Source organism: Podarcis tiliguerta (assembly GCF_965153285.1).
Source record: "Podarcis tiliguerta genome assembly, chromosome: 3".
NCBI lineage: Eukaryota > Metazoa > Chordata > Lepidosauria > Squamata > Lacertidae > Podarcis > Podarcis tiliguerta.
This window is the reverse complement of record NC_139536.1, coordinates 63,460,460-63,486,017: the sequence shown is the minus strand read 5'-3', so window position 1 is coordinate 63,486,017 and position 25,558 is coordinate 63,460,460. Positions and strand designations below refer to the sequence as shown.

The 25,558-nt window shown below is 39.6% G+C and overlaps 1 protein-coding gene and 1 long non-coding RNA gene across 21 annotated transcripts in view; one reads left to right on the top strand and one right to left on the bottom strand.

Moving 5' to 3' along the window:
• The window catches only part of PTPRK (protein tyrosine phosphatase receptor type K), a 325,128-nt gene that overhangs the window by 5,415 nt on the left and 294,155 nt on the right, over positions 1 to 25,558 (bottom strand). For 3 of the 20 annotated variants that reach the window (XM_083434768.1, XM_083434767.1, XM_083434757.1), the window contains 17 exons: positions 25,493 to 25,528; positions 21,555 to 21,566; positions 18,713 to 18,897; positions 17,467 to 17,554; positions 15,476 to 15,552; positions 15,261 to 15,278; positions 12,826 to 12,862; positions 10,887 to 10,984; positions 9,417 to 9,533; positions 7,388 to 7,557; positions 6,689 to 6,824; positions 5,921 to 6,070; positions 5,207 to 5,380; positions 3,978 to 4,109; positions 3,210 to 3,335; positions 2,178 to 2,341; positions 1,475 to 1,610 (listed from right to left, as the gene is read on the bottom strand). In XM_083434768.1, the coding sequence (XP_083290894.1) occupies positions 1,475 to 1,610; positions 2,178 to 2,341; positions 3,210 to 3,335; positions 3,978 to 4,109; positions 5,207 to 5,380; positions 5,921 to 6,070; positions 6,689 to 6,824; positions 7,388 to 7,557; positions 9,417 to 9,533; positions 10,887 to 10,984; positions 12,826 to 12,862; positions 15,261 to 15,278; positions 15,476 to 15,552; positions 17,467 to 17,554; positions 18,713 to 18,897; positions 21,555 to 21,566; positions 25,493 to 25,528 (1,856 nt within the window). The remainder of the gene's footprint in view (positions 1 to 1,474; positions 1,611 to 2,177; positions 2,342 to 3,209; positions 3,336 to 3,977; positions 4,110 to 5,206; positions 5,381 to 5,920; positions 6,071 to 6,688; positions 6,825 to 7,387; positions 7,558 to 9,416; positions 9,534 to 10,886; positions 10,985 to 12,825; positions 12,863 to 15,260; positions 15,279 to 15,475; positions 15,553 to 17,466; positions 17,555 to 18,712; positions 18,898 to 21,554; positions 21,567 to 25,492; positions 25,529 to 25,558) is intronic. The other 17 variants (XM_083434774.1, XM_083434769.1, XM_083434776.1 and 14 more) reach the window with 11 other exon arrangements.
• On the top strand, positions 3,249 to 10,117 carry LOC310675067. The gene is made up of 3 exons (XR_014509914.1): positions 3,249 to 3,353; positions 8,971 to 9,113; positions 9,953 to 10,117. It is a non-coding gene; the product is annotated as an uncharacterized lncRNA (long non-coding RNA).

Here is a 25,558-nt window from a genome sequence, read left to right as displayed (position 1 = left end):
GCAAGACATCCTTCAGAGGTGGCAAAATGCATCCCATTTTCACAGGCATTCAGTAAATGGGGGGTTATGCTTGGATGAGAATGTATCGTAATAGGTTTCTGATAAAGGAGGGAAAGGAACATTGAGAGTACCGTATTTTTCGCACCATAGGGCGCACCGGACCATAGGGCGCACCTAGTTTTGGGAGGCGGAAAACAAGAAAAAATATTCTGAACCCCAGAAGCCAGAAGAGCAAGAGGGATCTGGCTTCTGGGATACCGTGTGACTGTTCTGGCTTCTGGGGTAACCGTGCCAAGCCTCTTCAGGGCAGCGGGATGAAGACTCCCCCTGCCCAAAGAGGCTGCGCAGGGCTAAAGCAGAAGCCAGGACAGACGCGTCGCTGAAGGGGCACTGCACCTTCTCTCTCTCTGTGCAGCGCCCCTCCTTCACAGGAAAGGCGCTGCGCAGAGAGGGAGAAGGCACAGCGACCTTCAGCGAAGCTGGAGAAGGAACAGAAGGAGACCCTTCTGTTCCTCCTCGGGCTTCGCTGGACAGGCGTGTCGCTGCCAAGCGGGAGGAGGAACAGAAAGAGTCCCTTCTGTTCCTCCTCCGGCTTCGCACGACAGGCGCGTCGCTCAAGGGGCACTGTGCCTTCTCTATCTCTCTGCGCAGCGCCTCTCCTTCACAGGAGAGGCGGTGCGCAGAGAGGGAGAAGGCACAGCACCCTTCAGCGAAGCTGGAGAAGGAACAGAAGGAGACCCCTCAGTTCCTCCTCCGGCTTCCAGGACCGGCACGTCGCCGCGGAGCCAAGGTGCACCTAGTTTTTTGGGGGAGAAATAAAGGAAAAAAAATTTATTTCCCCCCCAGGCGCGGGGCTGGGGCGGGGGAAGCTCGAGCTTCCCTCGACCCCAGCCCAGAGAACAGGCAACTCTCCGCAAGCCGTGGGAGCCCAGCGGCGGGCTCCCGCGCCTTGCCGAGAGCTACCCAAGTGCGCCGGGGCTTCGGGATAAGAGGCAGCTCTGCACAAGCTGGGGGAGCCCTCCCGCGGCTTGCGCACAGCTACCCGGCGCAACTGCTCAGCGCACCCGGGCTTCGAGGTGCAGACAGCTCTGCGCAAGCCGGGGGAGCCCAGGGGGGGACTCCCGCGGGCTCCCAGGGCTTGCGGATAGCTTCCTGAAGCCTGGAGAGGGAGAGGGGTCAGTGCGCACAGACCCCTCTCGCTCTCCAGGCTTCAGCGAAAGCCTGCATTCGCTCCATAGGACTCACACACATTTCCCCTTCATTTTTGGAGGGGGAAAAGTGCATCCTATAGAGCGAAAATATGGTATTTTGTCTGACTCAATACAGGATCTACAATGCAGGATGCAACTGTGTTTTTATAGTCCCAGTTGTTTTTTCTCTCCACAGAGAACATTTCTATCTATGAGACTTTGTTTGGCAATACTTTTTAAAAAATATTATTTTTGTCTGTAACATTCCAGATCGACAAACTTACCGGTGTTTCTACCATGTTTGGCTTACTGTTCCGCAAAGTTTTTACCGCATGGAAAACATCGATGACATTTTGCCTTTTAACCATTTCCACTACTATGCCTATGGCACAGAACATTCCACTTCGTCCACCACCATTCCTGAGCAGAAAAAAGAAAGGAAGGTTTAAATGGTTGTATCCGACTAAGTTATAAAGTTACAACTTTAACCCACTTAGTTGGGAGTAAGCCTCAATGAATACACTAGTCTTTACTCCTGAGTAGACATGGCTAGGAATCCACTTAGTGACATTCATTGATTTTTATTGGGTGGGGTTTGCCTAACAATTGGAAGCCCTGCTCAAGGGTTTCTGCTCATGCAACAGGGCTTCTCCCTTCTGTCCTGAAATTGACTTGGTCAGGAGAACCCCCCCCCCCGAGCTGCACAGGAGGAGGAGATAATTCAATCTGGCAAACTGATATGCTTGCACAGATGGAGCATTTGAAACCTCACATATGTACTTCTAACCCTTTTAATTAGCATTTAGTTGCAGATTCATGGCAATCCCTGAACTCTAGGATAACCTTTGAAAAAGATTGCATTAAATAGAAAAATTGATTTGGAAAATAATAGAGGAGTCTATCCTTCCTCTATAGTCAAGGTATGGAAGCCAGTTCACAGCATGGAGATAATTAGTTTTAAGGGTGAAAATGCTATATCACACTTACAGACAATGAATTATAGTTCTGCCTTCTCCTTCTTCACATTCTTCTTGCCACTTTTCAACCTGAAGAATTAACTTCAGGAACGACCGTTTGGAGCCTGGCACATCCCTGTGAGATGCCCATCCCAAATACTGGAACTGCTGTACCATCAGATAGCCTTCCTGTGGCTGATGAGAATAAGCAACATCAACAATCACAAGTAACCATTATAGAAAATCCAAAAGTTTCAGCAGAGTAATAGCTTTATTAAGACCAGTTTAAAAGCTTCAAGGTAAGCAAGCATTCACAGTTTTAATCAGGCTGAGTGTAAAACAAAACAAAAATGCAATTGGAAAAAGGATGTTGTAGGGTGTTAAGATGATATTGGGGGGGAAATGTTTGTGGAAACTTAACTAGGTGAGGCCACATTGGGTGAAAAAATATCCTCTGGCCAAGGGCACAGGCCAGAGAAGCATGATTGCTCAGCTGTTGATTCCCACAAAGGCATGTTAGAATGACCCATAGTTTCAGCATCAAAGTATATGCTAAACTCTACAATCCCCCATATGTCTAGGTAATAATCATGAGTTTAGGAAAGTTATCTACTGCTTTGTGTGACTACAATAAATATGTACCGGTATTTCTCATGGAGGGGAGATGACATAAAAATAAAATAAACAGAAGGAAAGGAAATAAAATAAACAGAAGTAAAAACAATCTGGATTAGAAAATGGTGGTTTGGAAAGAATCTGAGAACTTTTAAAATGCTCATCATGAAATAAATGAATATTTGTTTGCACCACTTTGTTTAATAAAATGCACCAATTTACCACTCACAAATTAATTGTTATTTACTATTGGTAAACCTTAAAAAAAAATCCATGGTGCCTTTAGTGTATATTACAGTGCAATTTAATTGCACCATGGTGCAAATGAAGACTTTTCAAACTATTTTGAAAACCCATAGCTAGTTGTGTGTATTTTTTAAAGCATGTATTACTTAGTGTTGAAGTAAATAAACATGACTCCCGTGTTAACCATTAACATATTGCTTACCCTTGTTAAATTGCATATCCTGAAAATTCTGTTTATTACATCACAATCCATTGAGCAAGACATGCATTCCACCTGGATGGGGCCATATCTCAGCAATCCTTCCTCTGGCCAATACTGTGGACAGCCCTGCATGATATTTAATAGGTAAAATTAAATTATAGCTAGCATTGCACATGTATTTTGTGTTAAGAAATCAATGCTTGATTGCACAACTGCAAGACAGACATTACTGTATTGCTCCATCTTTGCAGGATGAGGCAATGTAATTACCTCAGACCTTGCTGAAGGAGCCAAGAGTTCCCCATATTTGGTTAACATGGTACCCATTGGGGAGGAAGGTATAGATCAATACAGTTAGAAACACTATTAGCTGCCACCAGGGCCTGTTTGGGGTTAGAAAGATTTATTTAAGTGACTAGTATTAGTTTGCAGTGCTAGTTACTTTGATGTGTGTTGTATTCTATGATTATAAGTGGATCTAGAATTGTAGAGTACATGCAGGCCTTATTAACCTAGTATAAAGTGGTACATTCCAGGAAAATTTTACCACCTGATTACATCTTCTTCTAGATCACCCTTCCTCAATATACTGCCCTGCAGATGATGTTTGATTTCAAGTCACATCAGCCCCAGCCAAGATTGGCATAGATGATGGACCCTGTAGTCCAAAACATTGGAGCGTTCCAGTTTGGGGATCAGTGGTTTACAGTGTCTCACTAACTGTAAACCACAGTTTTACAGTTTTACAGATTACCATTAAGAACTTACCTGTGATAAATCAACTTCATTTAACATCACAAGAGAGGTACAGCCATAGTCGTATACTAATCGCCAAAAATCTTTGACAGTGTTTGGTAGAGGGTGCTGTGTGACAATGAAAGCAGCAGGTTGTCTGTAGCTCTGCATTTTTGAAAAGGAAAAGTAGTAAACAAAAGAGGAATTGCAATCAGAAACAATCATGCCCTCCCCAGCACATAGAGCATGCTCAACATTATATATGAAAGCAAGATAAAACACCTCACAAACCTCAATATATTTTATTGAAAGACAGCCTTTACTTATTTCATTAGAATTAATTTCCAAGAAAGTGCACATTGTATCAACCTTTGGCTCTGAGCCCCACAGGTTGTTTAGGTTAAGGGGGAATTTGTTAAGACATCCATGAAACTACCTAAAAGTACAACAAAACAATGCCTTGGGCTCTTTGTAGATGTAGAAGGAAGCTAAGGTTGTAAATACAGCCAGAGTTTGCAACATAAATTAATTATAATGAATAACAAAGAGAGAAAGGGAGTTTAAGTTTTATATCAAAATCTCCCAAATTAGGAAACTTATTTAGACATTCTATTGTATTTATATATAACTGTTTGGGGAACTGGAGAAAGGCTTTAAATATAGGAAGAGAACACAGGGCTATCTGGCTCACTTTGTCTACAGTGATGTCTGGCAGTGATTCTCCAGGGCTTCTGACAGGAGTGTGAGCCTTATTTGGTGATTGAACCTGGAAGCATTTTCATGCAGATTATATGCTCTACCATGGCACTATGAACCTTCCCCATTGGACACATGTATTGGCATACAAACAAACTAAACTTTGCATGTACAGATGGTAGCAGCTATGCAGGATGTTGAACTGAGTATTATTTCTCCACTGTTCTGCTTGCTAATCCATTATTTCTCCTGGGACTGCACTCATTAGCAAAAGACAAATTGCTAGAACTGGCTGCAAATTAACATACAAATCATGAAAGTCCTTCTAGAGTTTTCTTTCGTGAATTTTCAATTTCAACAAGCTACTGAAAGCATGAAAAACTCGGATTGGAAAGTCAAGAGAACCACCACTGTGCAACCCATTTTACCAAACACTGCGAGAAAGCCAAAATATTTCTTTAACTAGCAATATTTCTTTTAACTAGCTTTAAGTAGCAATTATTATTTTCAACTTTACGACCCATCATTTCAAGGCATGTTACATAGACAAAGGAAACGGTTCTTACGTCCATAAGGGCAGCATTGATATAGTTGCTGCTCTCTCCATCAATAGTAATTAAGAAAGGCAGACATCTGTCAGGTGGCAGCATATCCATAAAGCGGTTCTTGTCATGATTCCTTGGCAGGCATGCTATGCTGCAGTCTTCAGCTTGCAGCCGAGGAGTCACTGAATTCAGGGTCTAGAGGGCAGAGGAAATCTTTGGTACAATATAGCTCACCCTCCACCAGAACAGATTCGTGAATAGATTTCGGCACCAAATAGCATTGCCAGGTGGGACTGCTATGAGACAAGCAAAGGGCTTGCCTTCCTTGAGTTGTAATGCATTTCAGCCATGACAGAGACTGAAAATGAATTATCTGCATTGGTTCTCAATCTGCATTCCGCCCAAAATGAAGAAAAGAAAGCATTGTGTGAAATTCATGCAAAGTGTTCCACACCTATTTAAAATGCAGAATCACCCCTGGCAGGCCGAAGGTCACTGCTGTTCAAACAAATTGGCAGCCTGTGGCAATTACAATCAGACAATTGTACTCCACATTTATAGATGACTTTGTAAAGCACATAATAGAAAGAACTAGGTTATACATTAGGCTCAATGCAAGGAGGTGGCCAAAGGTTGTGAATCTGATATACAAACTGGGAGAAATTATATATAACTAGAAGCAAAAAAGATTTTAAAAAATGCTGGTATATAAAAGCTACCAGCAACTGAAAATACCTGAAATTCATCTTTGAGATGTGAAGAGTTTGTCTGAGAGTCTATTCTAATCATATCAAAATATGCAGCTTTGAATTCACAGACAGGGATGGCAGTTTCACCACATAAGCAGGCTTCCAAAATTGCATCATGAATAAAGATATACTGCTCCTGCCAAAGAAGGAACAGAAGAATAGTCTAGCAATATATTTTTTTTTTAAGTCACAAAATCTCTCTTTTAGATACCTTCTCACTAGGAATCTTATTCAAGGAAGCTTAACCCAATCCATTTTTTATACTGCTTAAGCGCCTTAAGTACAGTCCATTCCTTAACTAGGATTCACTTAATCAGGGCGATTTCCTGAGAATGGCAAATTTTTAAATCTAGAAATAGCAAAGGCATCAGTAATTTGCTGAAGCCAGAGATTTAATGTTTTTTGGGGGGAGGTGTTTCCATTTTTATGTTTCTGCCAGCCGACCAAATTTGCTTGTTACTGGAAACAGCATTAAAAATACATAGCTCTGGATAAATGCTCTGAACATTTCCACATGCCAATAACTATCAGCAGGGATATACACACAAACCATTCTGGTTCAGCTGTATAATATTTTAAACCTCTTTCATGCCCACCTTCCCATTAGTACTCTGGCCTGCACCAGTTGCTCATTCTTGCTTAGTGGAGTGTCCTGATAGAAGCAAGGTTCTGTGTTATTTCTAGGACACCCAGGCAAAACACATCCAAGAAGGGAACTGGGACCCCCATTACTAAGAGCGGAGAAGCACTATACCTCAGTCTGTACCATATTGATGCGGCGTGAGCGTAATGCTTTGACACAATTGTAGATGTCCACAACGCCTTCTCTTTCTGCCATGTCTAGCATTATGTCAATTACAATGTAACAGCCAGTTCTTCCAGCTCCAGCACTGGAACGATTCAGAAAAGGGTTTACAGAGTATTTCCGCACTTAAAATCACAACTCCCCCTAACAAATTAAAAATCCTAGTCATTATATAGGCACACATTCTATTCTAAGAACCCTTTCTTTTGTGGTAGTTGTAGTAGTAATAACAGTATTAGTACTAAACTGGGAGGAAGAAGAAGAAGAAGAAGAAGAAGAAGAAGAAGAAGAAGAAGAAGTTGGGCAATACTGATGTGTTCTTGTGTGCCTTCATTCACTTGCATTTCCAGAAGAAGTTGAGATAATCAACAGAATTGTTTCCCCATCTATCCAAACCATATTCATACCTCAGTGTAGCTGAAAACTTTAGACAACATAAAATAGAAACTGACTGAGTAGGGCAATCAGGAAGCCTGGACATTGGGCAATAGTATCATTAAGCTATATCTATTAAAGTGACAGTTGAGAAGGAATAAACCAAGTTAAGAAAAGTAAACAAAGACTGAATCACACAGTGTCACACTAAGACAACTTCACAGGAGACTACAGTTCATGCACACATCGAGAAGTTATAGAAAGTGCATCTACCTCTTCTCTACACACCTGCAATGCACAACAATAGGCCCGGCACTAGGAGGATTGGAGAGTTTAACACGGCGTATGAATGAAAGAAGGCCTGTTGCATTGTAAGGGACACCGTGATCTGGCCAGCCAGTAAAGTGGAACTGTTTAACTTCACGGATTTCATTGTAACCTCTCTGTCGAAATCGAAAAACAAAAAGCAGACAATATTTTTTGTTCATCTGATGGATTAGGGAGCAGGAAAGACATTCAAATCAAAATATTGAATTTTGAGACAAGCACAACATCTACCAGAATCAATAAACATTTTTGTTAGTATTCTAAGCCAAAAATGTGACAACTGTTGCTGAAAATGGGACTTCTGCAATTGAATTTATGTGCGACTATAAATATAATCTGTCAGTTGATCTTTATCAGCTTCCTTCATAAACCCAATATAATATTGAATGCGGCACTATTTTCTCGTTGTATCTTGAAAATTGTACATTTATAGAGCCAATGCGGCATGTATTAAAAAATCACAACAGCATATGAAAAGGCTTTCCCAAGAAGCTAAGCATGAAACACATGTGCTAGCATGGAAGTAAAGACGACAGTGCAAAACTACTCTTAAGGAAAGCAGTCCTGAGGAGTTAAAGACTTAACTGAAATAGTACATAAATGACAAGACTACATTAGAAATGCATGAAGCTTTACACTAGAGTAACTGACATGGCCTCATCACAGAGCTACAAGGTACTTCATGGAAGACAGAATGATGATTAAAATAAATGCTCCAAAATAAAAAGTGAAAATAAAATAAATGCAGGTGAATAATACGCAACTTGCGTAATGATGGAAATAAAAAGTAGTGAGGATTGTAATCTTCCGCAGTCCCCCTCCCTTCCTCTCCTCTGTTGCAGCAACAAGGAGATCAGAAGCATATGCTTCCATTTCTAAAACCAGCTAATTTCCCCATTAAATCCAAACTTTAGGAGTTGTGGTTTCTTTGAACTCTAGTGCAAACAAGCTAGGATCAAACCATAGTTTCAGACTCTGATTTGTTCATTAACTTGAGTTTAAACAAACTACAGTTCATCAAGTTCAGACTTTAAAGCCTTTGATCATGGTTTGTTCTGAGTGAAACAAAATACAATCACTGGTTGGGATTCAACACTAAGCCAAGTGTCATAGTTACTGGTCTCACTCGCTGAATGCAGCCAAGGAATGAATCAACAAATGAAACTCATTATGCATTACTATAAGGGACTAGTAAAAACTCCATAATATAGCTTAGATAACAAAATGCTTACATTTGGTTTAACCAAAGTATTATGTGAGTAAAAAAGGTAAAGGACCCCTGGATGGTTAAGTCCAGTCAAAGGCAATTATTCAGTGTGGTGCTCATTATGCTTTTCAGGCCGAGGGAGCTGGCATTTGTCCACAGACAGCTTTCCGGGTCATGTGGCCAGCATGACTAAACCACTACAGCATGACTAAACCACTACTGGCACATGGAGCACCATGACGAGTGCCAGACTGCAAGGAAATGCCGTTTACCTTCCCACCGCAGCAGTACCTATTTATCTACTTGTACTGATACATTTTAGAACTGCTAGGTTGGCAGAAGCTAGGACAGAACAACGGGAGCTCACCCTATCACGCGGATTTGAACTGCCAACCTTCTGATCAGCAAGCCCAAGAGGCTCAGTGGTTTAGACCACAGCACCACCCACATAATAGGGACTATTATGTAAGTATTACATTTTGTGAGCTGCTCTGGGGGCCTTTTTTGCCCCAAAGTTAGCATAGAAATAAATTGTAACATAACAACATAATGTAACCTGGTGGCAAAATAGTTTGAGACATATTTTAAAGAGAAGATAGGCAAAATGAATTCATATGAGGATAAAGAAGTCAACACGTGAGTTGTTAATGGATGTAGATAAGGGATTGTAAGGGACAGAAGTATTGGCAGGACAATCATATGGCATATATGATCATAGCACCAACTTGCAATACATTTTGTATACATAATAGTTTTAGATATACTTACCCTTTCAAGGGTAAATGTCCTGACCACATATTCAGCCAGCGGTTCTACTTCCACACAAGTAACTTTGAAGTCTCCATACACTTCAGTGTCATCAGGCCAATACTTGTAGCATTTAACCTGCAAGGAAAGTTTTGAAAAATCTCCAAACCAAGGAAGGCAAATGCACGAAAAAATGGGACACGTTCAACGTCTTATTAATTCTGCCTAGTAATACAATAATATATATGCCATTACATGAATGAAATAGCCAATGAAGATGCTTCAGAAATAAAGGAATCAAGTTTTAGGGGGTGATCCTACAGCAAGATCTCCTGGGGTGAGTAGTTTAGGATGCAGCGGATTTCCAGCTCAGTAGGCTGATGCCTGGTTCAACTGGAGCTAAATCCCCAATCCCAGTTGAGCCAAGCATAATCTCATCCTGGGGTAGGAGCAGAGAGGGAGGACTTAGATTGGGTACTAAGCCCATTTAGCTCAGTCACCTGACCTTGCAACTCAGTATAAAAGGCTATCTTACAGGCTTGTTTTCCCTCTGCTAGGCTTAAGCAAGGAAGAACAAAGCAGCAGCAGCAGAAGTTCTGCAACTGAATGGGGTTTGGATCTGGTACAACCTTACTCTGGTTTAAATTATACTTGCTTGCATTTTACACTGGCTTTTTTGAAGATAGTATTGTTCCCTTACTCTAATCAAGTGTTCTTTTTTTCTTTTTTTTAACCCTGGCTACATCAGATGTTACCTTTTTTTCTTTAAAAAGGAACAGTGTTTACCTAAGTATTTCATTTTTTCACAATCATTTTTTTTTCTGTTTTCAGAACCATTTCTCCATTTTTTCTAACTTACACCATCAAATGTCCATCTTTTATTTGTATGTCAATACAATAAGCAGAGAAAGGCTGAAATACAGTTTAGGGTCTTCAGGAAGAGTATAGCACAATGGTATATAATCACAAAGTCTTTAGCAAACTGGTCAGATAGTGTTGGACTTGGAGCTACACTCAATTCTCTTCATTAATCCAATACTTTATCATTTGTGCACTTCAAGACATGCTATAGTTGATTAATGCTTTGGTGAACAAGTTCATAGGGGGAAACGATATTGTGGTTTCTTGCCCCACATACACTTATCTCATCTCTAGGCCCTTGGTGTGCTTATACATAGGTGTACACATAATGTGACTCAATCTAAATCACATGATTGATATACAACATATACCAATCAAGAAATTGGGGATATATGTGCTGGAGTTTAAGCACACAAGCCCTTTGACCTGTTACACACATATGAGTAAGGGAGAACAAGTTCAGTAGGGTTCCTGGCTCTCATCTAGGGAGATGGTAATCTGCTCTGGCATCTTTCATTTCGAATTCTGGTGCCTTTATTTCAAAAGCACTGATTCAGTTTTCATTAGCGAAACATTTACAGTGTTCAATGTGTTTCCTAAGGTTTCAGTGCTTTCTAAGGTACTACTTACCCGTCCAACCTCAACTAAATTTGTAACCATAACAATACACGCAGATTGTTCCTGCCATATCATTCTCCAGAAATCGTACACCGTTTCATGGACTGGACCTGAAAAGAAAATGCTCTTAAATAAATGTAAAGTAACTACCAAGCCACTGATCTCTAAAATACCTGCCAGTTATTTCCTTAGGTATGAAGGACTCCAGTAATCCTCCCCGGACCACTGCACATTTATAACTTATGTTTCATTAGTGCTTAAGTATCTCACTTAAACCAGATTATTAGGCATTAAGACTCTTCAACTTGGCATTATGCAAGAAAACACTGAAGTACTAAAAATCAGTAATTTTAATATGGGTTCATTAGCACATGAAAAGTCATCTTATCATAGTCTTTATGGAAAACTCTATTTGTCCTGCTCTCCTGCTGTCATTTTATTACAGACAACAGAACTTCAAGGTCTGTCCATGATAGAACTTTGCAGTTAATTAAAATCCAGCCATCCTGTTTCCCCATAGGATGAATTTCATTGGCAGCGGCCCCTTAAGTTTCAGTCTAGTACCTTAACTTAATAAGCCCTGCTTCGATTCTAATTCTAATAAATTTATATCCCCTTCTTAAATTAATGTAGGGTAACACCATCAATGACTACTAGTCAGGACAGGTTCAAGATAGTGTATAACTGAAAAAATAGCTGCTAGGAAGCAGCAGCAGGCAAGGATTATTGTACCCATGTCCTCCATGTGTGCTTTCTCTAGACACTGAATTGGCCACTGTGGGAAATAGGATGTTGGACAAGACTGGCCTTTGGTCCATTTCTGCAGGGCTATTTTTATGTTCTAAGGAAAAGACAGCACTAAATAAAATAAAAATTGTTAGCTAGTACATTAGGCCTAAACTAAGCGACAAAAAAGTTGGAAACAGCATCTGTGCTTACATTTTGAACACAGCTAGAGTTGTGGGTTTTTGTTGTGGGTTTCCCCCTCAGGAGTAAATGACAAGCAAATGGATCTTTACAGACACTTTGCTATGCAATTCTTAAGCCGATCAAACAGCTGCATCTCTATTTTGTTACTTGTACCTACAGTGGACTATAGTAAACATTTTGCAGCAAGCATTAGGTGCAACTATATTAGATGAAACTTAACCAACAGTATTTAATAGTACTTAATTTTATATAGCTCACACAATTATAATCTGAGATGCTAAATTACTTAAAATACTTAGGCTCCATTTTAGTTATCTATTATTTTCAAGGTTCTCCTATTGTAAAATGGGTTCCATGGGTTCAACTAAGCACTGAAGAGATAGAAATCTCTTCAAGCTTAATGGGGCAAAATTCACTGCAGTAATGGTTAATGCTTCATTATATTCTCCAGAAATGATAACCTTAAATTAATTATGCCCCAAATTATTAATAAGAGCTTTTGCTATGACAAGGGAGACCCTTCAGATAAGCTAGAAGCCTTGCTTCTTTGAGGCAAATTATCTTTCTTTCATGATTATTCTGCCTGGTTGTAACTATTACCGAGTTGATATAGGTGTAAAAAACAGAAACGAGAAACAAGGATCCATGACTCCAATAGAGAGCCCCACATTCACTGCAACTAGAGAAGGGGTTTGCCCTGAAAATAAACCAAACTGTTCAAATGTACCAACTGAAACACTCAAACAAGCAACCCTCCACCCCTCTCGCCAAACTACCCCCCCCCCACTTTGGCACAAGGGGTAGCATGAAGCAGAAGGCTCCTGATCCAACAGGAGAAACCTTGTGGTGTCTCTTTTTTGCTGTGCAGAGCATTGTTGCTAGCCAGGGGTCATGCGGCAGCCTTTTTCCAGGTCACGTTTTTGTGACATGAAGGAGGAGTAGGGTTAGGAGTAGAAGCATGCTCTCACAACCTGCCACACAGATACTGTCCAAAATGACAGATACTCTGGCAAACTCTTACCTTGGGTTGCGATGTAGTGACTTGGCCTTTGGTATCCCTGAAACAGCAAAATAAGTTGATTTCTACAATGGACTATTATTAGCTTTGAAAGTAGAATCCAGTAGGGAAAATGAAGGCACACCCAAGACATTTGTAGGCATCCTTTTCAACATATGGTAGTCGTAGCTGGTCAGCTATATTGCCTAGTTTCAACTATTTTCTTTTAAATAAAAAAACTTCCAAGTAAAGTGCTGGAAGAGAAATGAAGTCCAATTGATTTCAAATGGTTTCATTTCTGAGTGAATGTGCTTAAGACTGGATGGAAATTTCATATAACCTAATACAACATGTACTTTACGTAATATTAGATCAATGCTTCCTGATAGGTGTCATGTGAAATCTACAACTGGATCTCTGCTAGCATTAGTTCAGTGTTGAAACTATACACTTTGCCTTCACTTTTTATGACTGAAATAGTTCTGTTTGCTGCTCCATATAATAAGCCGCGAAACAATCACACTTAATTAGCAAAAACTAGCTTCCACTATGAATGCGCAAAAAATATTAGAGCCATAAATAACAAGCAGAACAGCTGAATGTTAGAGCTGGACAATGTGTATGTGTGCACAAATTCAAAATCTACATGCAATGTTGTAAAAAAATTTTGTGCAGTTATATAATTTTAGATTTAAAACAAATTGTGTGCATATATAATACTTTACATAAAGACATGTATATACACATGCACATATAATACTACTGATTTTTTTCTACGCTATCATTTTCAAACATTGGAAAGAGCTCCACACTATTCAGTGTATTAAAACTACAAAAAAGTAATAATAACCAGAACCCATGGATATTATTTCCAAGTGCCATTTTTTGTTAATAGAATGGCACAGCATTGTAAGAAGAAGTAAGCAATTTAGTAGTGCTGGCTTGCAAGGAAAAGTACCTATATCCCCTTGTATACAAATGTGAGATATGAGCCTTATATGCAGTGCTAAAGCTCCTGTAAACACCTTCTTCTCCAATGTTCCCTCAATAATTATTATGTATTATTTTTGTTCTTAGAAATACTTTGTGTAATTTTCCTCATATGAAACACATTCTATTGAATTGCTTGAGCTGGGAAATTGCTGCTGTGAAATGAACACCCAAAGAGAACTTGATATTCAAATAGATTATATGTTTATGAATTTATTTTAGTGCACAATTTAAAATTTTGTTGTAATAAATTAATTAGTTCTGTTTTGTATATGCTTGTAAAATAACATTTCTGTTTCCTTAGACAGAATTGTGTCCCTCTGCATTTAACCAAGAACCTGTGACGGTTTTAATAAGAGGACTTCATGCAAAGGTCCCTAAAAATTAGAGTGAGTTGCATGTGTTAGGCCAATGACTTCCATTTCAGAGAACAATACTTCTGCAAATTTATCACTAAATAAATTTGTTATATTGACACTTCTCAACAACAAACTGCTGAGTCATTTCCTAGTAAGGCATACCACAGTCATGGGTCTTAACATTTGTTGTATTGGATTTAGTCATGCTTAGATTTAATGGATCTCCACTGTGACTGAGGCTAAAATCTGAACCCTATTTGCCTGGGAGTAAGCCATACCAAATTCAACAAGACCTACTTCTGAGTAGGCATGGTGCCTAATCTCCAATTTTCATCTAGTTTCAGTGAAATCATATCCAAACCCTTCCCCCCCTTATTTCCATTTGTTTCTCTCGAATAGATATATATTTTGTGTCTCCAAAACATGTCCATACTTGACCAAGACATAATCTCTGGTGAAATCATGAAGCACACATTATGAGTTGTGTGAACACCCAGAACAAAAGGTGTGGGGGCAGGGGAAAGAAAAAAGGAGAGAAACTCCTTGTGCTAATGGGACAACGTCAGTGGATACAACCTATGTCTCTAAATATATATGTCTGTGTATATACTATATATACCATTACTGAATTGTCCCCAGCCCATAAGAAAAGTGATCATGACTGGACTCCCTTTAACAAAAGGAGACAATTCACCACCATCAAGAATCCCTTTCGTATCATAACCAGGTGTCTTCAGAAGCAGCACTATACACCAAACTATCCAGCTTCTCACATGAAAATGGAATGCAAAATAAAAGCTACTGACCAAAGCAAACAAAAATAATATTCAAGCAAAATGCGATTTTTTTCTTTAACAGATAAGGTCAGCTGGTTTAGCTGATGGTTTTCATGACTGCACTAGAGGACTATCTAACTTTTAAAATACAGGTACAAACATAAATTATTAACACAAAGGAACATTTAAAAGACCAGATATATAAATGGGATTAATTAAATGAGGCATGCACATATATCTAGTAATAAAAATTAGAAGAGTAACACAACTGAGAATGTTTGCTATATTAAATAGTCATAACAGGATGCTGTTATTCACATATAGTGGTACTTACATCCCTGTACAGCCAAATCTACAGCCCAAATCAAAGTCAGATGTGAAAGAAAGCACAACAATGTCAGTGAGTACTAGGACGGAGAACAAGGAAAAGTGTACATTTTGTTCTTAATTGGGGGGAAAAGCTGTCATTCAGTTTGTAGGAATTGCATGCAAAAAAGTTTCACAGAGAGAAGCTGGAAAGAAAAAGACCAAGCGGTATCATCTACTTACATCAATGTAATTAGCATTAATGTAGTCTGATGAAGGATCATCTTCCACAGGTTGCAATATCACTCTGGAGTGGTCATCTGTAAATATATTGTGAGAGTCAAAACTTGTCCAGAACAAATGTACAATAGGTATGGATGGATGTAAGCAATGATAGAAGGGACTGGACTAGCATATATTGGCATCTAACAAAACAGACATTTTAGTGGATGCCTTTAATCCAGGGATTGCCAACATGAAGCCCTACAGATGTTTCAGGAGAAAGTCCTGACAACAGACCATGCTGGCTGGTGGAGTTCAGAAACATCTGGAGGGCCCTATAGTGACTACTCTGGTGTTTAAACTTTTACCTGAGCAGAAGCAACACACTTCTTTTTTTAGGAGTTCCACTGAAATATGTGTATATGCAATGGATGATGATAAGTAGGGGCATATATAACTGTCTTAAACTAGACTTCATAGCTTAGTTCAGTCATGACAGCTACTTTAAATAGTTCCATGTGGCAGCTGCTTCATTGTGATGAGCTTTAGCTCAAGAGCAACCTGTCATAGGAGAAATTTACTTTTACCACTGTCATTTAAGTGGATTTGCAGTGACATGGATATGCTGCACATCACTCTAGTATAGTTCCCCCCCCCATCCTAGCCCCCTCCAGATATTTTTATGCTACAACTGTCAGGGAGTCGCAGTCCAAAATATCTGGTGGGCACCATGTTGGGAAAGGCTGGTCCACTCAAATGGCTCGGTGGAATTAGTTCACAAGCAGGGCGATTGAGAAAGGCCATCAGAGAAATTATCAGTGTATTGGAGGAACGGGGAGGAAGAAGATGCACTCACAGACAGTCCTATTTATTCCCCATCCCCCGGTGGAGTAAAAAGGCTTTTCAGGAGAAAAGCAATAAAAAACTCAAGCAATAATGGCACATAGTGTAATCTCTTGGTGCCTTTATCACTACCAAAGGTAGTATATGAACTGAACCCTGAACAGTTAAGAATCTGGCCCACCACAATCACTAAAATGTTCAGCTCTTGAAAAATTGTGATTTGAATGCATACTCTTTCACACATCTGAATATGATGGACAGAGAAATCTAAGCCTTTATCAGCTGTTTTCCCACTAGCACAGTGATAGCAGATGCTATTCTTGTTGTAAAATGGTAATCAAATTTTGTTTGTGCTTTGGTCTTAACTATCAAAAGCTTTACTCCTGAGGATCTGTCAGGGTTCTTTGATTCTAATCACTGCATCAGAATGCACCAGCGGTAGACAACTGAAAAATCAAATATGGTGTAGCAGTGTAACAGAAATGCAGTGAGATGTTAATTTAAATTTTAAAAGAACTAAAGAGAGGGGAAATTGGTTTGCAGAAAAAAAACTTTTTACTTGTATCTTACTACCCCTTTCTCTCATCCACTCATTCACTTCTGATTATTATAACATTATTTAAAATTACCCTTTATCTGTACATAAATAAGTAAATATCTGACCATATTTCTATCTGTAAGCTGCTTTGCCCCCTCAGGGAGGTAGGTGGAGTATAACAACAACAACAACTCTATTTTCCTTCAACACACCTACCACCTCCACCCAGCACCAGTTCAGCTGAAAGGCTACACAGCATAGCAAGGGACCTGGGTTTCCTCTCATGTTGTTGCCAGGCAACAATCAATCCATTGAACCATGTTCTAAGTAGAAATTGTCAAACTTAACTTCCCCTGATCTCTCATTATAAAGGTAAAATATGATTCAGTCAACAATTGTGGCCCTATAATCTGCATGATGTAGATATAATCAATGTGGTGTAGTGATAAAAGTGATGGACCAGGAATAGGGAGAGCTGTTCAGATCTCCACTCAGACTCACCATGTTGCTCAGCCACCATTTCTCAACCAAATCTACCAGACAGGGAAACTGGATGGAGGGGGGAACCAGGTATGCTGTACGAGTTCACTAAATATTCATCAACATAATGAAATATCCACTTTTAACTTACATGCGATAATGTTTCCATATCTATTCTTTGTTCTGTTTTGATCCTTTTTTGCCACATCCCAAGAAGCTGACTGCCCTTCAAAGAAGCTCTTTATTAAAAAAAAGGGGGGGAGGGGAGATGAGATTATAATTCACACATATTTTTGCATTTATTTCAACATTTGTTTTAGTATTCAAAATAGCAACCACCTACATTTTTCCATTAGAAATAAATGTAATAACTGGTCTGGAAACTTCTGATGGGGGCAGAAGCAAACACTGAGCAAATTCAAGGCCTGCTACTTTAAACTGCAAAAAGTGTGTGCTTATTGCCTTCGCCTGTTTCTCCATCCCTAATACAAATAACATAAATTGTCCAACAACAAATAGGTAAACATGTGAAGAAAGAATTTCCCAGTTAAAAATGATTTCTGTCACACTGACAAAAATAAATCAAGTATTTCTTTAGTGAAATACCACAATATGGACTTGTACTAGCATGCTTCTCATTCACAGTAAAGTCATTTTTATGGCTTGCCCATGCTGTTCAAACATGGGTATGGGCAGTGGCAGATTTTGGTCTTTAAAATTTCAGTCCTGTATGAGGCAAAAATTTGGAACCCCCTGCTCTTTGCCTTCTGTTCTCTCAATTCACTGCATTATAGTTCCAAAGCCCTGCAGCACCCTCTAGCGTCAGCTCCCAATGTGGTCACACTGGTCCAAATCTGCCTCTGCTATAGGCTCTGTACACTGTCCCTGTACCCTGAATTTTTTTACAGGGTTTATGCACGTCAACATAAGGAGTCCAGTGGCCTATCTAGTCTACCACCCCATTTCCCACAGTGGCCAACCAAAAGCCTGAGACCAGGTAGGGTTGGATGGATCCACCTACCACAATCCTACTCTCTCCATACCCTGATAGCAACCAGTTATCTGACATAAATATCAGTGTTAAAACAGCTGACTTAAAAATGGTTATGAAAAATTTGCTGCAGAACTGGAGGGAATTTCGGTAGAGAGTGGATGTTTCAAGCACACCCTCTGTAATGCTTTATGACATAGCATCTAAAGCAATGAAATTTCAAAGTTTCTCTTTGGGATTATTTCATTGACTCATGGTTCACAGAGAAGTGGTCTTTTAACAATTTAATCCCAATTAAACATTCATTTTAATCTTCTTGTAATTAAGAACTCGTGAAAACAAGAAGCTGTACTCTCAACGGGCCTCTCCTAAGTTATTGAAAAAACACAGCTGTTGACATTTTTACCTCATATTCTTCTTTAAAACCGTAGCTGTCAGATGTTTTCATGAGGTTGATATGCTGCAGCAAATCAGCTACTCTTATAGCAGGATGTAGCTGGCCTGTTTGGTATGGCGACTCTGTTCCTTCGCAGAGGTAGCGAGGTACATCGAGCAGACGACTTGACTCTGCTGTTGCACTGTGGTTTTCATCTGTGGTGATATTAATCCAGAGAATAATAATCAGACTCAAATACTCCAAGATACAGTACAGTTTTAAATCAGCTCGCTGCTGCACTCTGTAAAGGTTTTGGAAGCCACAATAAGGAATGTGCACACAACAAATTTGTTCTGGCTTTTTGAAAAGCATTGTTTTGGAAAAAGGTCTGTTCTTATCTTGAGAACTAGGCAGTGCTAATTCCACCTGGGACCAGGATGACAGCACAGAAGATAATTTTACATGCCCCCCCCCTTTAAATCAAATTCACTGTCCAGCAGTAAATAATTGAACTCAGTTTGCGTTGGCCAACTCTAGTCAGCACAAAATTCCAGAATAGGTTCAAACTGCTGTTCACCTTTTGTATACAGCTGATGGGCCTTGGGGTAGCTTACAACATGTGTATGGGGCAACCTCTATATGCCCCATACAAATACTGAGTAAGCAGTAACCTTCTATTTACGGCTGCCTTGGAGCCCTCAAGACCTGCTACAAGTTCACATGGACTTGCTCTCTGTGATCTATCTTCTCTTAAGAACATGATAAGAATAAATGCTTCAAGCAAAGCTGTCAATCTTGCTTGGACCAGAGGCTGGCTTTACATTTTATGGCTGCTGCACAGAGGTAATTCATGTACCCTTGGAGATTTTGGAGGGGGGGGGGGGGAGAAAAAGAACTATTGCACAAAAAGAGTTCACCCTGAAATAATCGGTATGTGCAACGTAAACTGAACCATTGTTGGCCTTTAAGACTCTCAAAGGGATCTTGTTTTTAGAGAGGGCTGTTGTCTTCACACTTTGCTTAAATGTTTTTGGAGGTATCTGGCCAGGCACCAGAAACAGAATGGACAAAATTCACTTCATTCAGTGGTGCAAGTTGGAAAAATGTCCAAAAGAAAACAAACAAACAAACAGGGCTTTATTTTGCCACGGACGACCCCCCCCCCCCCATTTTGGATGTTCATTAAGTAACAATGAGTGGATGCAAATACAGTATTAGGCAAGTTTCTGGTTTTAAAGTTGTAGTTAATGTTTTCAGGTGAAAAGCCATAGCAAGTATATGGTTCAGCATACTCGTGCAAACTTCTTTGCGTTGCTCAAATTTATTAGTGGCAACAGTTTTCTGTACCTTTGGTCCCACCCCCTGTAAACAATGCAGGGGAAGTACATGCTATTGTTTTTATTTTTTTACAAGTATTCCAGCACAATTTATTTTACATTATATACCATTTAGACCACATAGCATGCTTTAGTTTTTCCTTCTTGTGTATTTCTGGTCAAACACTTGTGATGTATTTAGACAAAAAAATTAACATAAGGTAATTTCTTTATGATCAACATGTAAAATAAGCATGTCAAATTACACCACTCTCCGGGACATCAGAAAAAAAATTCAGTGTAAACTTAAAATTTCCCCATACAAGCTACCCCTGTTCAAAATTTTCTGGAAAATCCACCTCGCTACCCTGATCTGATCCTGCTATGCCAATTTTGCATTATATTATAACATAGTTACCTAGTTAAGCAACACAGATTGTTTTAGAGAAGAATATACATTAACAAATATAAGTTAATCTAACGATCAGAGTACCTAGTGCACACAGCATAAAATGACGCTCTGATGTTAGAATCAGTACAATCAGATACAGCTAAAGGCCCTTCACATTTTCAAACACATCAACTCCTTCAACTGAAATCCCACTCCATTGACATAGGTATATGTTCAAATTTAAACTTGGGTTTGACAGCTTCAGAATGACTATAAGAATCCACTTGTCTAGCATGATAGAGCCCTATCCAGCTGCTTGCTAGCCACAGTTGCCCCAGCCAACACCTGGGAAATACACCTGGAAAATACATGAAAAAGAAACGCATGTGTGACTGTATTGTATGGCAGAGCTTTGCCAATAGTCATCTTCTACAACTATTTCACTTTTATTTTGAACCAATCTTGTACAAGATGCTGGACAGAACACAGAAGCTTCCAATTTGGTAGCAGATTACTTGCATTCCAAATCTGAATTTTAGGAATTTACTTCTTCCACACTGATCTGACTCCACCAACAAGAAACATTTGAACTGAACAAAGAGGGGTCCTATTTCAAAACAGACACATATCAAAGTCCAACAAAGATCAAATCCAAAGTCATTTTTAAGTACCATAAAAGCAATCATGTTATTATATTAAAGTAAATAACCCCACTCCTTAAATGATCTCATGGGGTTTTAATTTGAATCATCGTGTGCTTCATTAAACTGAGTAACAGTGTGAATGACAAATCAAAGTCATATTAAAGATAGTGTTTCATTCATTATACCATATATCTTGTAATATAAATCACCTCATTTACCCAGCCAACATTCACACAATATACTATAAAGCATAGTTCCACAGGATGGGGATCAGCCTATGCAAGGCTTAGACTTGTGCAATCCCAGTTTACCTCTTCTGAGGAGAATTAGTTTAGAAGCTTTTGTTTAGTAATAGGTTGATTCTGAACAGTAATGCATGTTGTTTGAACAACTAAAACCCTGGTTAATGTTAATTATGTTTTGTTTGAAATAAGCTAACTTGAAACTATGTTTCATGGCTATGTGTTCTATGGTTCAGTGTGACATGTCAACACACTCACCCTGTCTCCTCAAATACTTACCAGTTATAGGGACTGTAGCCCATTGAAGCATTAAAAAAGGCAAATAAATCTTGAGACATTCGAAAACTTTTTTTATGTTAGAAAACAGTCAAAGCTTAAGCTTAAAAGTTGTAGAAGCTTTGTAACAATGGTAACTAAAATAGCTTCTACAATTTTGGAATCATAAAGAAATCTAAACAACTTTGTGCCATTTTAATCACCACAGACATGCACATATTACAAAGCCATTTTTTTGTATGTATGTATGAAATGAAATGAAATGTCAAATATAAAAAAGGAAGAATGAGCAATGGTATCAAGTCTCTAACATAAATACAAGCTCTCATGAACTCCAACTAAGACATTTTGCCTCACGTAAATAATATTTGTCAATGAACAACAAACAACAAGCCACACTGTGATGTGAATGCATGCTGAAACTGTCAGGCCGCCTTTCAGTTTTGCCCTGGGGTTGCTCTTCACAGCTGCCTGTCTCACTAATATTCGAACAGATTAACCTTTGCATGTCAAAAGATTTGTTTCACCTAACTCAGTTGGAGGTTTTGATAGCTCTAATGTCACATCAAATATACTTGTTTAGTGAGTACATGGCAGCAAGAGCCTCTTGATGAAAAGGATTAGGAAAACAGCACCCAATCAGCGAGTTTAAAATTAGCAATTATTTAGATATGTTAATTATAATTTAAAGCTGTAATCAAATCATTACTAATGGCTGAAGAAAAAGGATGGGACATTTGACACAATGCTGAATGTGTGCATAGGAGACCCACATCCATATACCTGACCAGCTATGGAGCCCTGAGTTGGGGCTACTATTATAGTATAGTAGACCTGGTTTCAAATCCCCACCCAGTCATGAAGCCCATAGGATGGCCTTGGGCAAATTCCCAGCCTACTCCACAAAGTTTTTTAAAGAATAAAGGGGAAAGGGAACCATGGAAGCCAACCTAAGCTCCTTATTATAAGGGCAGGATAAAAATGTAATATGTACAATGAACTAGCTCCATCCACCTAAGATAAGACAGGGAAGTGTGGTTCTCAAACACCACGTCCTGTGCCACATTGTAAGCTGTTTTTTAAAAACAAAAACGGGGGTATTTTTAAAAACAGTTTGTGATATGGCAAGGGAATCTGTAGTTCAAAGTCCCATGGGATGTGCTCTAACCTTAGATAACAGCTAAAATGGTTTTTTAGATTCTGGCCTAACTCTTTTAGCTCAGAAAGTTATAACAGGTTCCAAAGGGCCTGAGACACGGACATCTAAATTTTTTATTCCTCATGTTATAAAATCATGTTCCAAAGCCCCCAAACTGCCATGTATTTTGAGGAGGGGAGGGGGATGCTTGAATTCAATATGGCAAAGGGTGTGGGAATTTGAGGCGGTCACTATACGGTGATAAGCTTTTTGGGTATGCATCAGTTTCCATTTGAATTTGGATCCATTTCAATGCAGTTTCTGGCCAGCATTTAGCACTTGAGTTCATTTGGTTGTACTACTGGTTGATTTATGCTAGGAAAAGGATAAAACAAATGTTCCTATACTGGCCTTTGATTCAACTAAGATATCCTTCTGGATTACTGGATGGGAGACTGGGAGACAATATTTTAATGGTTGCTGCTACCTGTCAGGTAGGTTCCATAGGACTCTATCTTGAATCACATGCTGATTAGGCTTCAGGATTAAGCTGTCTGCAGATATGGACTGGGAATGGCAAAAGAAATGTTGAATGGGTTTCTGGATCTGGTAACGTCTGTTTGTTAGGCCTCATCCTTAACAACAATGCAGTACTACTGATGATTTGATAGCCTTTGACCTACTCTGTGGGAAGTGCACTGGCAGGCTGAGGGTGCCATTAAATCTGGACCTGACACTCCTTGTTCAAGTAGCACTTGTGACGCAAAGTGCTACGGCTGTAGTTCCTCCCATCTATTATTGTTTGCATTCGTCTGTCTTGAAGGAAAATGAAGTGCGCCTCTGGGGGTGAAGTCAAAGGGCTGCATTAGCAGCACCAAAGCGAATTCTCTGAGGTGCAAGCCTGGGCTGCCCAGAAAGAAAGACTCCCCCCCTCAGCATCACTGATGTGGTCTAAATCAAAGCAGAGCAATACTTTTGGCACCAGCTTGGCTGCAGGAGTTGCCAAAATGAGGCGTACAAGGTGCCATCCAATCATCTTAGGGACTTCACTCCAAACTTGTATCGGGTTCTCTCCTTAGTCTTTTCTTCTCCTATCTAGGCTCTTATAACATCTAGGTTAGATTACCTCTGTGGATTTTAATGGAATTTCCTTTGTAGATAATTTCAAACTTCCATTGGTTTAATTGAACTGCACAGATTTGAACACATTGTGTTTCTCGATGCACTGCCAGTTGCGGGCTTTGACTTATAAAACCCAAAATTACTTGGGACCAGGATATTTGATAGACCCTTTTCTCTTTAAAACATTTCTACCTCAGCCTTCAATATAAAATCTCCCAGGGAGATTCCAATATTATTGAAAACGCCCAACAAGTAAGTAAGTAAATAAGAAAAATTGAGAGCTATGTAAAAGCACCAGTCATACTTCTTAAGCCATTCAAAACATGGATGGAAAAACACACACAAGCGGTGAAAATTGTACAGATGAGGTGCCGCTTGCAAGGCCCTGTCGCTGGTGGACACCCACCACATTTAAAGAACATGGGTGCACTAGAAGTGGGATTCCTCTGATGTTCTCAACAATTAGGTAAGTTCATACAGAAGAAGGCGGTTCTTCAGATGCCAGGCCCTAGGCTGTCTATAGCTTTATGGTCAAAGTCAGCCCTTCAAATTGTATGTGGAAACAAATTGGTAGCTGGTAAAGAACAGGATGTGCTTGTTTCCGGATGTCACTGTTAACAGCCCAACCAGCCTTCCAATGCAGCCTCATGTAAAGTATTGTATAGTAATCTAACCAGGGCATGGAAAGCCGCCACAAGGTAATATATTTTCTAAGAAGGAAGCTAGTTAACCGACTGTCTGTGTCACAGAGTGGTACAAATGGGAAATAAGCATCTCGAAAGTGGGACTCAACAGCACCCTTAAAGCTAAGGACTGTCTCCTTTGGGGAATGCAACTCTAAACAGTAGAAGCTGAATACTCATTTTCTATTTAGTCTTGTCTCCTGAAAAGTCCCTTTCCGATCTTTAATATTGCTTTCAGAATCCTCCCTCTTTGTGCTCTAGTTTCCCCAGTAGCTTGCAGCGGTGGTGCTTCGAAACAAACTTTGAGGTATCAATTGGTTATTATTTCAATGCCAGTTTTTAGTTTTAAAAGCAAATTTTATTCTGCAGAAGATCAGTGATATGGGGTGCTTCCAGACAGGAGCATAATATGGCTAAAAAGTCACTTGCTGCAAACTGGTCACTACTCTTTTTTTAAAAAAAACCACATTGGATTTTGGTGTTGGCAAGGGGAAATTGGAATTAAATGCAGGGGGAAGGTATATAGACTGGCATTTTGATGCTGACACATTGTGTGGACACTGAAAGAAACCTCCATACATGAGTAGCACTGATCCTACAATAAATGCCTTTTTGGAAGCATCCATAATCACACTACCATATCAGGTTGAATATGTGAAACCACCATTGTTTCTAAAGCAAGGTCAGCTTTGAAAACAAAAATATCACTGAAGCAACCACCAATTAAGCTGTGAAAACCAACAATTAGCCTCCCAAAGTGAGGGAGAAACCAGCCTCCAGTGCACATTTCAAGCCCAGGAAGGCCGTTCATTTCTCTTGACTGTTTGATGCTGCCCGAGGAAAATGAGTACACCCGAATGTTCTGCCAACAGCAGGCTTATATTTTCAGTCTGAAACAAGCTGTTTAGACACCCAGTAAATATATTGGTTGACAGGAGTTATAAACCATGCAAGGAGATGAAATCCATGAAGGAAGAGATTATGGACTAGGTCCTCACCTAACACAGCAGTCGGCACAAGTGGATCATTGGGCACTGCAGGAAAACAAAGCTCGTGAAGAAATA